General features: G+C 44.3%; 1 protein-coding gene across 2 annotated transcripts in view; it reads right to left on the bottom strand.

The window, feature by feature from the left end:
- Positions 1 to 526: 526 nt before the first annotated feature.
- The window catches only part of TASOR2 (transcription activation suppressor family member 2), a 37781-nt gene continuing 24581 nt past the window's right edge, over positions 527 to 13726 (bottom strand). For both annotated transcript variants that reach the window (XM_039345766.1, XM_039345767.1), the window contains 7 exons: positions 9827 to 13498; positions 8278 to 8403; positions 6889 to 7042; positions 5927 to 6032; positions 4287 to 4468; positions 2927 to 3041; positions 527 to 1172 (listed from right to left, as the gene is read on the bottom strand). In XM_039345766.1, the coding sequence (XP_039201700.1) occupies positions 1169 to 1172; positions 2927 to 3041; positions 4287 to 4468; positions 5927 to 6032; positions 6889 to 7042; positions 8278 to 8403; positions 9827 to 13498 (4359 nt within the window). In that variant the 3' untranslated portion in view covers positions 527 to 1168. The remainder of the gene's footprint in view (positions 1173 to 2926; positions 3042 to 4286; positions 4469 to 5926; positions 6033 to 6888; positions 7043 to 8277; positions 8404 to 9826; positions 13499 to 13726) is intronic.

Here is a 13726-nt window from a genome sequence, read left to right as displayed (position 1 = left end):
TCCCCCCCCCCCCCCGCAAAACGCCCCTCGTAAAGGTAAATGATCATTGCAAAACATCCAGAATCCTAAAACTCCACAAGACGCAGGCAGCACAGTTGTCGTGCACCCTGGAGGAGCACAATTGCAGAGGAGTTGTGTTAAAGTGAGCACAGCGCACCAGGGGTGTCCAGACTGGGTGACTTAATTTAAGAGAGGTGGACTTCGGCTCCCAGAATTCAAGTGCAACGGGTGGGGAATTCTGGGAGTTGAAGACCAGTGGGTGGGGAATTCTGGGGGTTGGTCCAATGGGTGGGGAATTCTGGGAGTTGGAAGTGCAGTGGGTAGGAAATTCTGGGAGTTGGAAGTGCAATGGGTGAGGAATTCTGCGAATTGAAGTCCAATGGGTGAGGAATTCTGGGAGTTGGAAGTCCAATGGCTGGGGAATTCTGGGAGTTGGAAGTCCAATGGCTGGGGAATTCTGGGAGTTGGAAGTCCACTGGCTGGGGAATTCTGGGAGTTGGAAGTCCAATGGGTGGGGAATTCTGGGAGTTGGAAGTCCAATGGGTGGGGAATTCTGGGAGTTGAAGCCCAATGGGTGGGGAATTCTGGGAGTTGGAAGTCCAATGGGTGAGGAATTCTGGGAATTGAAGTCCACTGGCTGGGGAATTGGACACCCCTGCCTAACACAGTGCCTGTGCAACACTTTAAACCGCCCCCTCCCCACCACACACACACTTTTGGAGTGCGCCAACCGTGTCTGGTGTCTGAAGTGTTGGGCTGAGGTCAACCGATCCCTAACCCTTCAAGTAAGCAGATTTTTTAAATGTTTCCTATGAGAGAACTGAGCTGCACCATTGAGTGTCCCGGTTTCCCAGCCTTTGCTTTCCTACGCAAGAGAGAGAGAGAGACGGACGAGCACAAAACGCATTTTCCTTCTGAGGTTCCACGTTGTGGTTAAATAAAACAACGCCCCCCCTTTCCCCCCACCCCACCCAAATCCTTGCCCCGGCCCTTAAATAAAACCGGCCGGGGGAAGTGAGGACCGTCTGCTTGACCTCGAACGGCATTGGTGGCTGCTTAATTGGAGTGAGCGGGATGAGAGTCCGGGGTCTCCGGGAACGAAGGGAAAAGTCGGTTTGGCGTCGCGATCCCTGGCCGGTTGCCAAGAGGCCGAAGGCGTCGATCCTGGTTACCTGGAACAAACATCGAGATAGTCCTCAAATAACAATCGCCATTGATCCCCACTTCCACCGCTGAGGACGACGGATGTTAAGCGAGTTTTGCCCCCATTTTACGAGTTGCCACCATCGTTAAACGAATCATTGCAATTGTTCCGCCGGTAACACCGTTGTTAAATTAATCCGGCTTTCCTCCCATTGGCTCTGCTTGTCAGATGGTCGCAAAAAAGGGGTCACGTGACACCCGCTCCCCCGGGACGCCGCGACCGTCGTAAATACGCGTCACTTGCCAAATGTAACCGAATTTCGATCATGTGACCGTGAGGTGCTGCAGTGGTCGTAAGTGTGAAAAATGGTACTAAGTCACCTTTTTCAGTGGTGTTTGTAACTGAATAGTCACTATACAAAATGTTGTAAGTTGAGGACTAATTTGTCTAATAGTTTTCCTCCTCAGGAAATTATTTCCTGCCCAGTTTCTTTCTTGTGTGTGTGTGTGGGGGGGGGATTAACTGCCACTAAAAAGTTGTTTCATGAGGTGGGCAGTCAATAAAACGATAAAACGTAAAATTAATATAAAATAGTAATGTAAATAAAATAAATCAAATATAAAATAATACAATAAAATATAAAATAAAATGTAAAATAAAATATAATATGAAATATAAAATAAAAGCAAATGATAAAAGAAAACTAAAAGAAAATAAATCAAATAAATGTAAAATAAAATATAGCATAGTACAATAAAATAAAATAATAAAATAAAATGTAAAATTAATATAAAATAGTAATGTAAATAAAATAAATCAAATATAAAATAATACAATAAAATATAAAACAAAATGTAAAATAAAATATAATATGAAATATAAAGTAAAAGAAAATGATAAAAGAAAACAAAAGAAAAATCAAATGTAAAATAAAATAGCACACAATACAATAAAATAAAATAATAAAATAAAATGTAAAATTAATATAAAATAGTAATATAAATAAAATAAATCAAATCAAATACAAAATAATACAATAAAATATAAAAAATAGTGTAAAATAAAATAATATGAAATATAAAAACAAAATAAAAAAAATGTAAAAATATAAAAGAAAACAAAAGAAAATAAATCAAATAATTGTAAAATAAAATAATATAGCATAATACAATAATAAAATATAAAATAAAAAAATAAAATAAAATGTAAAATTAATATAAACTAGTAATATAAATCAAATCAAATATAAAATAATACAATAAAATAAAATGTAAAATATAATAATGTAAAATAAAATATGAAATATAAATAAAACAATGTAAAATTATCAAAATAAAACAAATCAAATAAATGTAAAATATAATAATAAAGCACAATACAATGAATTAAAATAAAATAATACAAAATAGAATAATCAAATAAAAAAAGAAAATAAATGTAAAATAAAATAATATAGCACAATACAATAAAATAAAATACAATAATAAAATAATATAAAATAGAATAATCAAATAAAAAAAATAAAATAAATGTAAAATAAAATAATATAGCACAATACAATAATAAAATAATATAAAATAGAATAATCAAATAAAAAAAATAAAATAAATGTAAAATGAAATAATAATATAGCACAATACAATAATAAAATAAAATACAATAATAAAATAAAATAGAATAATAAAGTAATAAAATAAAATAAACATCCTCAGTCGACTTCCAAAATGCGCCATCGATGCTTCTTTTTGTTGTCCACTTTCTGGATCCCGCCGCTTTCCTTACCAGAAGCTGCTTCTGAAGGGCGCCACCATCTCTGGAGCGGCTGCGATGAAGCCGGTGATGTCCAGGCGGAGAATCCCTTTGTCCTCCAAGGCTTCCCGGCAAGTGCTGGCATTTTCTGAAAGGCAAAAGCAGAGGTCACTCTCCTGGACGGAACAAGGAAAGTCATCCTTCCAGGTCTGCACCCATTTCACAGAAGGGAATCACAGGCCCAGACAGGCCACGAGAGCCCAGAAAAGAGGCAAGGATGGCATCGGATGCCATATCCAACTAGATCAGCGGTTCTCCACCTGTGGGTCGGGACCCCATTTGGGGTCGAACGACCATTTCACGGGGGTCGCCAAACAACGCAGTCCGCCATTTTTTCCCCCCTTTTCCTTAGCTGTGCTACTCCCTTTTATTCTATTGGCTTTTGAAAGCCAATAGAAGAGACTCTCTTGAATAGAGTCTCATTCTATTGGCTTTCAAAAGCCAATAGGAATTGTCCAGGCTGTCTCTGCCCTGCTGAGCCCGCCAAAAGTCCCATTCTGCAAACGGGGCTGCGAGTTGTCTGCAGCGAAGGCGAGCTGTCTGGAAGTTTCCACCCCTCCCTGCTGAGCAACTACTAACAATCTAAGTAAAAGAGGGCCAGGGGTGGGAGGTGGGAGGCCGGCGGGCGCAGGGAGGGTTGCTGGCGTGTGTGGGGCCCGGCGGGTGCCTTACTTCCCTTGGGCTGGGCCAGCTGGTGGCCCAGCCGGTGGTCGGCCTGTTCCGTCTCTGCCGCTTGCCAGCTATGCCTCAGCTGGCACAGGGGGCAGCACCACGCATGCACAGTGCTCCCGGGCAGGGAAAGTCCTCGACTTACGACCGGTTGGGTAGTCCTCGACTTACGACCGGTTGGGGTCACAGCATTAAAAAGGTTGAGAACCACTGAACTAGATAAATCAAACTAGACGTACATTGGGTTGCTTAGCCACCGTTCAAAGTCACAATGGACTTAAGAGGGGGCCGGTCGCTTAGTGACCGTTTGAAGTTACAACGAACTTACTCTCGCCCGGACCTTCCGTCAAACAAAACCAACAGGGGAAGCCAGCTTCACTTAACAACTGTACGCCGGACTTAAACCACTGCAGGGGTTCACTTCAACAACTGTGGCGAGAAAAAGGCCCTAAACTGGGGCAAAGCTCACGTAGCCAGTGTCTCGCTTAGCGACGGAAATGTTCGGTTCCGCTCGTTAAGTCGAGGACTGCCTGTATCTGCAAAGGGAAGGGTGTTCCGGAAGAGAGGAGCGGCGTGCATGGCCAACATGGTCGAAATTCTTCCTACCTTTTTTTTGGGGGGTGGGGAAGACGGCAACGGGGGGGGGGGGAACACGTGTTCCTACCTGTGAGGAACACGGCGAACCTCCTGGTGAGGTGTTGAATCTGCAAGTTCAAGAGGCAGTTGAGGCGCTCGAATCTCGTGCAGGATCTGGAGTCGCACCCGTGGTAGTGGAGGACTTCGGCGAGGTTAGCCACCTGGCAGGATTTCAGGACTGACTCCTTGGTGTACGCAGCAGGATCCCCCCTGCAGGAAGAAAGAAGACCAAGAGGTGATCCCTTGAGCAGGTGGCAATTTCACCGGGTCCCCAGTCCATCAGCCCAGCTCATTGTCCCTCTTGCGGGGGGGGGGCGGGGGCGAAAGCAATATTGTCCACGGACATCTCCCACTTTCCACCCACCATAATACAGGAAGTCCTCAACTTACGACCACAACGGAGCCCGAAATTTCCGTTGCTAAGCGAAACATGAATATTGCCCCCTTTTATGGCCTTTCTTCCTAGAATTGTGAAGCAGTTATTAACTTAGCAGCATGGTCGTTAAGCAAATCTGGCTTCCCCCATTGACTCTGCTTCTCTTGAGGTCACAAAAGGGGATCACGTGACCCCGGAACATTGCAACCGTCATAAATACAAGTCAATTGCTAAGCATCTGAATTTTGATCACGTGACCACGGGCCTGCTGCAACGGTCGTAAATATGAAAAAATAAGTCACTTTTTTCAGCGTCATTGTAACTTTGAACAGTCGCTAAACCAACTGTTGTAAATCAAGGAAGTTTTTAAGAAGAGACTGGACAGCTATTTGTCTGAAATGGTGTAGGGTTTCCTGCCTGAGCAGGGGGTTGGACTAGATGACCTCCAAGGTCTCTTCCAACTTTATTATTATTATTATCTTTTATTCATTAGACATGAACCTCAGTCAACTGAACATTCAAATTGGCTGGTGCTGATGGTTGTTGTTGTTATTATTATTATTATTATTACTATCATCTAGCATTTGAATTTTAATCTGATTTGTTTTCACTTCTAAGTTTTAACTTGTTTTTAATACAGTTTTCAAATTCTGCTTTTGTTGATAGATTTATATGGCCTTATGATGTTGTTGTAAACTGCACAGAGACTTGAGGGGAGATGGAGGGTGTAAGAAATCTAAATAAAATAAATAAAATAAAATTGCCCGTGGAAACTGCGTTGGCCAGCTTCCCGCAACGTACTTACAGATAACCCTGGTTAAACAAAATGGCCTCATTCACAGACCGGTATTGGGCCCTGCTTGAATGAACGAACCCCTTTCTGAATGAACGTGGTCCTCGTATAATGTGCTTCTTTGTTTAATGAGGACTAGCGTATATACCCGCAGATTGGCCAAGAATTTTAAGTGCCAAAGTATACTCCCAGGATTATACTGGCAGATGAGCAGAGCTGTAAATTTTCAATCAAAATACCACGAAAAATGTGCCACCCACAAATAAGTCAATTTGTCGTGTATTTTTGTTGGGATTTGGGTTAAAAAAATTGAGGGTTAGTTTCTGCTGCAGATGAGCTGATCCACATATATATATGGTGTGCAGATTTGGTACAGTTGGGTGTGAGCCAATGGGGAAGCAGGACTGAGAGCGAGGAGGAGGTTCTTGGGAAGGCAGAGCAGGGGGTTGGACTAGAAGACCTCCAAGGTCCCTTCCAGCAACGATCTGATTGATCTCACCTGCCATCTTCCTTGAGCTTTTTGGATTCTTGGTAGTGGAGGAACCACTTCCATCGTCCATGACTGTTGAGTTTCTCCAGAGTTTTGATCACGTCTTTCAGCTCCCCTAGAGTAAAGAGCAGGGCCCCACCATTAGTCCAGTAGTTCTCAACACTGCCTACTTTCTTTCTTAAAGGATCAATCGCAAGAGAAGTTTTTTGTGGTATGGGAAAAATGGATAGATTTCATACAACACAAGTTGGATATAAAAAATATTATTTAGTTTTTCAATAACTTATATTTAATTTTAATATTTTATAGATTGTATTATTTTTTCTTTTTCTTTATATTTTTATTATTACTTTATTTTCTTATATCTCTTTTCTTCTTTCTTTCTCTTTATTCTTTCTCTTTTTAAGTATTCTTTTTTTTCTCTTTTCTTTAATATTTATGGTTTTTTCTTATATATATATTATTGTTAATCATTCTATTAGTTGTTTAAGTAATGTATTTAGACTTATCTATGGTTTATACTTTTTTTAAGAATTCAAGAAATTTTAATTAAGCCTATATTCAGCTCTGGGAAGGCTGAGGGAGGGAGTGGAAGGGTTGGGGTGGGTTGGGGAGGGTTGTTTTTTTTTCTTGTAAAAATTTTAAAAAATTTCAATAAAAAAAAAAACATTGCCTACTTTCAGATGGGAGGACGTCAACTCCCAGAATTCCCCAGCCAGCACGCTTTAAGATCAGTGGACTTCCACTCCCAGAATTCCCCAGCCAGCATGTTTTAAGATTGATGGATTTTAACTCCCAGAATTCCCCAGCCAGCATGCCCAAATGACAAACGGGTTACTTCCCCAGGGGCGGGGCGGGGACCAGTGGCTCCACCTACAGTTGATGCGGCCGTGAAGAGCAGACCCCCCCTCCTTCCTTCCCAGCTGAGCTGAAGAATTTGCAAACCGGCTGTCCGAAGTGAGCAGACTCACCCACGCTCATCCCCCGCAGCACGTCGTCATCGGACACCACAAAGCCTCCGCTGTGGAACAGCTCCTGATAGGTGTGAGCCAGCGCATCTTCGGGGCTGTCCACCCCGGCGAAAGTCACGTTGGGGCAGTGTTTGAGACGCAGCAAGGAAGGGACCTGTGGAAGCACCAAAGAGATCAGGGGTGTCAAACTCGCAACATCACGTGACGTGTCGCGGCGTATCGTGACTTTTTCCCCATTGCCGGCAATGGGGGGCCGCGGTTTGACACCCCTGAAATAGAGAGATGAGATGAATAATAATAATGATGACGATGATGATGATGATGATGAAGTTGGAAGGGACCTTGGAGGTCATCTAGTCCAACCCCCTGCTCAGGCAGGAAACCCTATACCATTTCAGAGAAATGGCTGTTCAGTCTCTTCTTAAAAACTTCCAGTGATAGACAGATAGATATAGATAGATAGATAGATAGATAGATAGATAGATAGATAGCTGATTAGATAGATGATAGATAGATAAATTAGATAGATTAGATAGATGATTAGATAGATATATAGGGATAGATGATAGATGATAGATAGATGATTAGATAGATGATTAGATAGAGATAGATAAATAGTATAGATAGATGATAGATAATTAGATAGATGATTAGATAGATAGATAGATAGATGATAGATAGAAAGATGATAGATGATTAGATAGATATAGATGAGATAGATACATTAGATAGATGATTAGATAGATAGATTAGATATATAGATATATAGATAGATAGATAGATGATAGAAAGATGATTAGATAGATATAGATGAGATAAATTAGATAGATGATTAGATAGATAGATAGATAGATAGATAGATAGATGATAGAAAGATGATTAGATAGATATAGATGAGATAGATAAATTAGATAGATGATTAGATAGATATATATAGATGATATAGATGATAGATGATAGATAGATGATTAGATATAGAGATAAATAGTAGATAGATGATAGATAGATAAATTAGATAGATAGATGATTAGATAGATAGATAGATAGATAGATAGATAGATAGATAGACAGACAGACAGACAGACAAAGGAAAGAGATGGGAACGAGGGAGGGAGGGAGAGAAGGAAGGAAGGAAGAGCTTGTCTCCAGAAGTTGTGGGAGCTCTGGGTAATTTTAGAGAGCAGGCAGGACAAGTATTTGTCGATATAGAGTCTCCTGCTTGAGCAGGCAGTTGGACTAGAAGACCTCTAAAGGTCCCTTATACCTCTGTTATTCTGTGATCTACCACATCCCCCAAAATGTCTTCAACAAGGCAGAAATCCTGCTCTGTTGGTGATCAATGGCTGAGAATTACTTCCTGCAAGAGCCGAAAGTGAGTTCTGAACCTACTTTGTGGATGTGTAAGAAAATGTCCTCGTTTCGAACGATAACCAGCAGGTTCCCCGTTTCCACATCACTTTGTTTGCGCAAGTGCAGTAGGTCCACTTCGGTGTGACCTCCCCTTTTCAGCAAATTCTGGAAGGAGACGCAGTTGTTAAATCCATCCACGAAACACAAAAAAACGACAGCCATGGTGAGGAGAACCACAAACACACACACAGAGACGCCTGGTTTTAGCAGACTCAGCTGCGCGTGGAAGAATCCTGTTGTGTTGCACCGTTCTGCATTGTCTGCGTAAAGAGGACGCAGTCTGATGCAATTTCCATTTGAGCAACAGCACAAATTGTTACGAGGGATGTTTGTGTATCCTCCTCAAACCACAGCCAGTTTGGTGTAGTGGTTAAGGTATACTGGCCTAGAAATCAGGAGTTCTAGTTCTGCCTTAGGCACAAAAACCAGCTGGGTGACTTTGGCCAATCACCAGGAGACAGTGAGTTCTAGTTCTGTCTTAGGCACAAAAGCCAACTGGGTGACTTTGGCCAATCACCAGAAGACAGTGAGTTCTAGTTCTGCCTTAGGCACAAAAACCAGCTGGGTGACTTTGGTCAATCACCAGAAGACAGGGAGTTCTAGTTCTGTCTTAGGCACAAAAGCCAACTGGGTGACTTTGGCCAATCACCAGAAGACAGTGAGTTCTAGTTCTGTCTTAGGCACAAAAGCCAACTGGGTGACTTTGGCCAATCACCAGAAGACAGTGAGTTCTAGTTCTGTCTTAGGCACAAAAGCCAGCTGGGTGACTTTGGCCAATCACCAGAAGACAGTGAGTTCTAGTTCTGCCTTAGGCACAAAAACCAGCTGGGTGACTTTGGCCAATCACCAGGAGACAGTGAGTTCTAGTTCTGCCTTAGGCACAAAAGCCAGCTGGGTGACCTTGGACCAATTACCCAGAGATGGTGAGTTCTAGTTCTGCCTTACTCATGAAAGCCAGCTGACTGTGGACCAATCCCTCTACCTCAGCTCAACCCACCTCACAGGGTTTTTGTGGGGAAAGGAGTAAGAAGTACTATGTATGTTTGCTCATTAGAGCAGTGGTTCTCAACCTTTTTAATGCCGCGACCCCCAACCGGTCATAAGTCGAGGACTACTCAACCGGTCGTAAGTCGAGGACTACTCAACTGGTGCAGCACCGTTTGCAGAATGGGACTTTTGGCGGGCTCAGCAGGGCAGAGACAGCCTGGACAATTCCTATTGGCTTTTGAAAGCCAATAGAATTAGACTCTATTCAAGAGAGTCTATTCTATTGGCTTTCAAAAGCCAATAGAATAAAAGGGAGTAGCACAGCTAAGGAAAAGGGGAAAACAAAATGGCGGACTGCGTTGTTTGGCGACCCCCATAAAATGGTCGTTCGACCCCAAATGGGGTCCCGACCCACAGGTTGAGAACCACTGCATTAGAGGATTCACCGTCTTTGTTAGGAACAGCCTGATTGAGGCAGTTGATGGAAGGGACTGGCAAAGCCCGTAACTGATTAGATTTTTATTCCCCCGCCATGTCCTACCTTTACTCTCCCGAAGAACGGGTCGTCTTCCGTTTCCATCACGTAGAATGAGAAAGGCTTTCGGCACGCTTCCTGGGCTACGTTTGTCAGCTGGAAGTGTAGTGTGTTGCGCAGCGCGGCAAGGAGATCCTCGTAGCCGAGCGTCTTGGGAGGCCGAGGTAGGTACCGTTTCTCCCCCGCCTCTCCTGAGGTAGCAGTGGGATCTCTCTCTGGGTTGCACATCCGCATGCTGTCAAAGGCCATCGCTCTGCCGAACTCGGCAAACTCTTCGACAACGGACGAGATGTCCCGGGAGAAATTGTTTAGCTTATGGTAGGTCAGTTCCTGGAGGTGCAAAGAAGGGAAGGGACGCTTTGGACCGAGTCCACTTTGACTCCTCGGCGCAACAGCTGGGCCAAATGGATCCTGGGTGGCAGGAAACGGGCCGTAGAAGTCCTCGCGTCGGCCACCGGTCCTCGGGTTTGAGTTCGCAACGGTGACGAGAAGCGGACTTCTGCTCCTAACAGGAAACCTAGCGATTGTCCCTTCGGAGATCGTTCTCGACGACGGCACCACTGCTCCTATCCCTTGAGGTGGGACCTTCTTGGTGGGAAGCACACGGGAGGTAGAACGTTGTTGTGATCTCTTCAGGATCTCTCGGATCCTGCAATGGAATCGCACGGATTCCAGGTCTACAATGTTTTGAATCGGATTGCTCAGAAAACCCCAGTTCCTGCTCCAGGAGTTGATCAATCCCAAATCCCTGGAGAAGGGGCTGTGCTCTTTGGAGAAGGAGTGGAAAGTCCTCGTTTTTTCCTTGTGCTTCTTGGTGACGGAGAAATTGATATAATCCTTGAAGTGCTCGGGCTTATGGTCCTCATCAAGAGACAGCCATAATGACCAATCCTCTTTTTTTAAACCGAAAGGAAAGTTGTGTTTCGTGGACCCGGCATCTGATGCCTTCTGGCTAGCTTCTGAGGATACCCAATCCCCATCTTTACAAGTCTCCTTCCCAGGACCTGAACTACAGGTCAACTCGGACTCAATGCTTGGGGAGGCCTTGAAGCTTGGTTGATCCAAACTCTCACGTTTACTTGTGGGATACCAATCTACGCAGGGATCTTGACTGCTCTCCGCCGTCAGAGACTTGTCTTCCCAGTCTACATCCATGCTCGAAGAACTGGTAGTCAACTGTGTCCTTTCATCAATTAGAGGGTCTTCAAGACTTCCCAGACACTCCTTTACTTCTACTTGGGCCTCTTCTTCCTGATCATCTGGAGCTTGTTTGGAATCTCCGTCAACCAAAGGATCGGGTTCTTCTGCCAAAGAGTCCTCCTGACCTTCTGCTGGGACAGAGGATGGGTTCTCCACATCTTCTCCTCTAGAACGGTCATCCCTGTTACAAATGGGTTCTTCCGGATTGACCTTCGTTTGCTCCACTTTTTCCAAAGTGGACGTACCGTAGTCATCCACCTTTGCAGCGTAGTCGGTGGTTTCAAGCCATAGCCATCTGCCTTTTGGGTTGGTGGTGACCAACTCTTCTTGACTTGTGCCGCAACTTGAGAAGATCCCCGTGGCAGCTGAGGTAGCATCATTGTCTTGAAGGTCTTCTTTTTCAGAAACATCTCCTGGATCAGATGCCGTGTTCTCATTTGGGGATGAACACCACTCTCCTTGTACCCTGGCTTGCAAGTCTTCCTGTTGGTCATCAAAGGTGGAAGTCTGTTCTAAACATTCATCAGCGCATTTCACGTCCGCATGGGAATGCTGGACAGTTGAGGAACCCTCATCATCGCTCTCCGGAGGTGTCACACTCTCTAACATGTCCAGATTAATCCAATCTAAACTTTTCTGAGCCGTCGTTTCTTCACTCTGAGCTATCGTGGCACACACCATAGCGACCAGCTCATTCATTAAAGCATGGACCTCTTCAGCTACAGCAGCCATGATAACAGTTGATTTTTCAACCTCATCCTCAGAGGCTTCTTCTTCTCTTGCAGAAGAATCTCTGATGTTCTCTTGACCCAAACATGTTTCATTCTTGAAAGAAGTCTCAGATTCTACATCGTGCAACTCCAGGGATTCTTCTGCGGGCTGAGAATTCACCAGGATCTTTTCTCCCCGGCTGACTGTCTGCTCCTCTTGAGTGCCAAAATCAAACTCTACAAGCTGAGGGTCATTAACTTGTCCCGAAACGTTGTCCGTTGGGTGAACGACATCCTTTTCTTGGGGAACGGAAGAATTCTCAAGCAAATCCAGTTTGGCACTGGAATCTTCCCGCAATTTTGCAGCTTCGTCAGGAGTTTCCCGCTGGAGAGGACTAGCTGGATGGTCTTCTCCTTCAGGATTTTCAACCAAATCCATTTCTTTGGCCAGGGGAAGACCTTGAGTGGATGCAATGGAGCTCTCTTGGTTTTCCACCAATTCCTGCAGAGTTGATATACTGTTTGGTACCGAATTCAAGCCCAAGTCGCTGTTTGGTTCGCAAAGAGGCACAGCTGGATCGGCCAATTCTGTGCTGTCCTGAGAAATATCTTCAATCAGATCCACTGAACTTTGAAAGATGCGATACAGGGGGTTTTCCAGATGGTCTTCCTGGACCCTTGGTGGCTCTTCATCAGAAGCGCATTGATGGACAGGACTAGCCTGCCCTGAAGGCAGACAGGACAAACGGATCCCGTTGTCTTCTTGGGAAACTGAGGAAAGGTCAACCGGATCAATTTGGTTTGGAAACCTAGGACTTTCCACCGATTCCTGTTGATTTTGTAAGGGTCCATCATCTGTCGCTAGATCATTTGGGAAGTCTCCGGAAGCTTGAATGGAAACTGAATCTGCTAAGATCACTTCATCGTGTGAGTCCTCCACTTTGTCTATTTGCCTTGGAGATGTGGGATCCATCTTCTTGGCTGATCCAGCCATCTTTTCTTCAACAGTCATTGGATGTAAGGAGCTCACCTGCTGAGGGACTATCTCAATCAATCCCATTTGGTTTGGAGATACAGAATTTGAGGATGGTCCTACAGCAGCTTCTGAGACAGTCTGGAATTCTGTCCGATGCCCGGACAAGGTATCTGGTGATGCCCTAGATGGGAGAAGATCTTGTCTGGATGATGTTTCATCCCACATACCATCCGTTTCTTTCCTTCTTTTCACATCATTCTCCTCGAGATCTTCCTCGTCCTCTGAAACCAGATCCATATCTTGGACTTCCATGTTAGCATCGTTCCTTTCGGACAGCACGGGATCAATGGATCCCAAGTCCATGCTTCCTCCTTCTTCCTGATCAGTATGAAGGGTAGGCTGATTTTCCACTTTGCTTCCCGGACTAGGGGATTCCTGAGATGTCACGTCTTCTTTGAACCCCATCGCTTCTGACGTTCCTAGCTTGGGACCACCAGCCTGGAGGTCGTCCTTCGTCAACTCTTCCGAAGAAGACCCAACATCAATTCTCCTATCTGCTACGGAAATGGCAACTTCGGTGCTTGCGATGGGCTGCTGGTTTCTCGAACCGTTCGGAAGACCCGTAAACACAAGTGCATCGTTTTGGGAAGGGCCAACTGACTTAGTCTCTTCACTTCTGTCTGCCTTGGTTTGACACGTAGGAGGGTTCACACCTTCATCAACCCCAGGCAGGCATTCAATAGGAAGCACAGGGTGAAGCAAGGTTCGTTTTTTGGGCTCTGCTTCAACCACCTGAAAAAAAAAAAAATAGCCAGATTTCAGATTTGTTGCTAAATAAAACATCAGGGTATCCCGTGCTCTCTGAGCTTGGTTGTCTTCTTGTAGACCAGTGGTTCTCAACCTTTTTAATGCCACGACCCCCAACCGGTCGTAAGTCGAGGACTACTCAACTGGTGCAGCACCATTGCAGAATGGGACTTTTGGCGGGCTCAGCAGGGCAGAGACAGCCTGGACAATTCC

The sequence above is a fragment of the Crotalus tigris genome, unplaced genomic scaffold, assembly GCF_016545835.1.
Source record: "Crotalus tigris isolate CLP2741 ecotype Arizona unplaced genomic scaffold, ASM1654583v1 scf7180000017975.10810073628:1450386, whole genome shotgun sequence".
In the NCBI taxonomy this organism is placed as follows: domain Eukaryota; kingdom Metazoa; phylum Chordata; class Lepidosauria; order Squamata; family Viperidae; genus Crotalus; species Crotalus tigris.
Note: the sequence above shows the minus strand (reverse complement) of the source record. Positions and strands in the feature narration are given on the sequence as shown.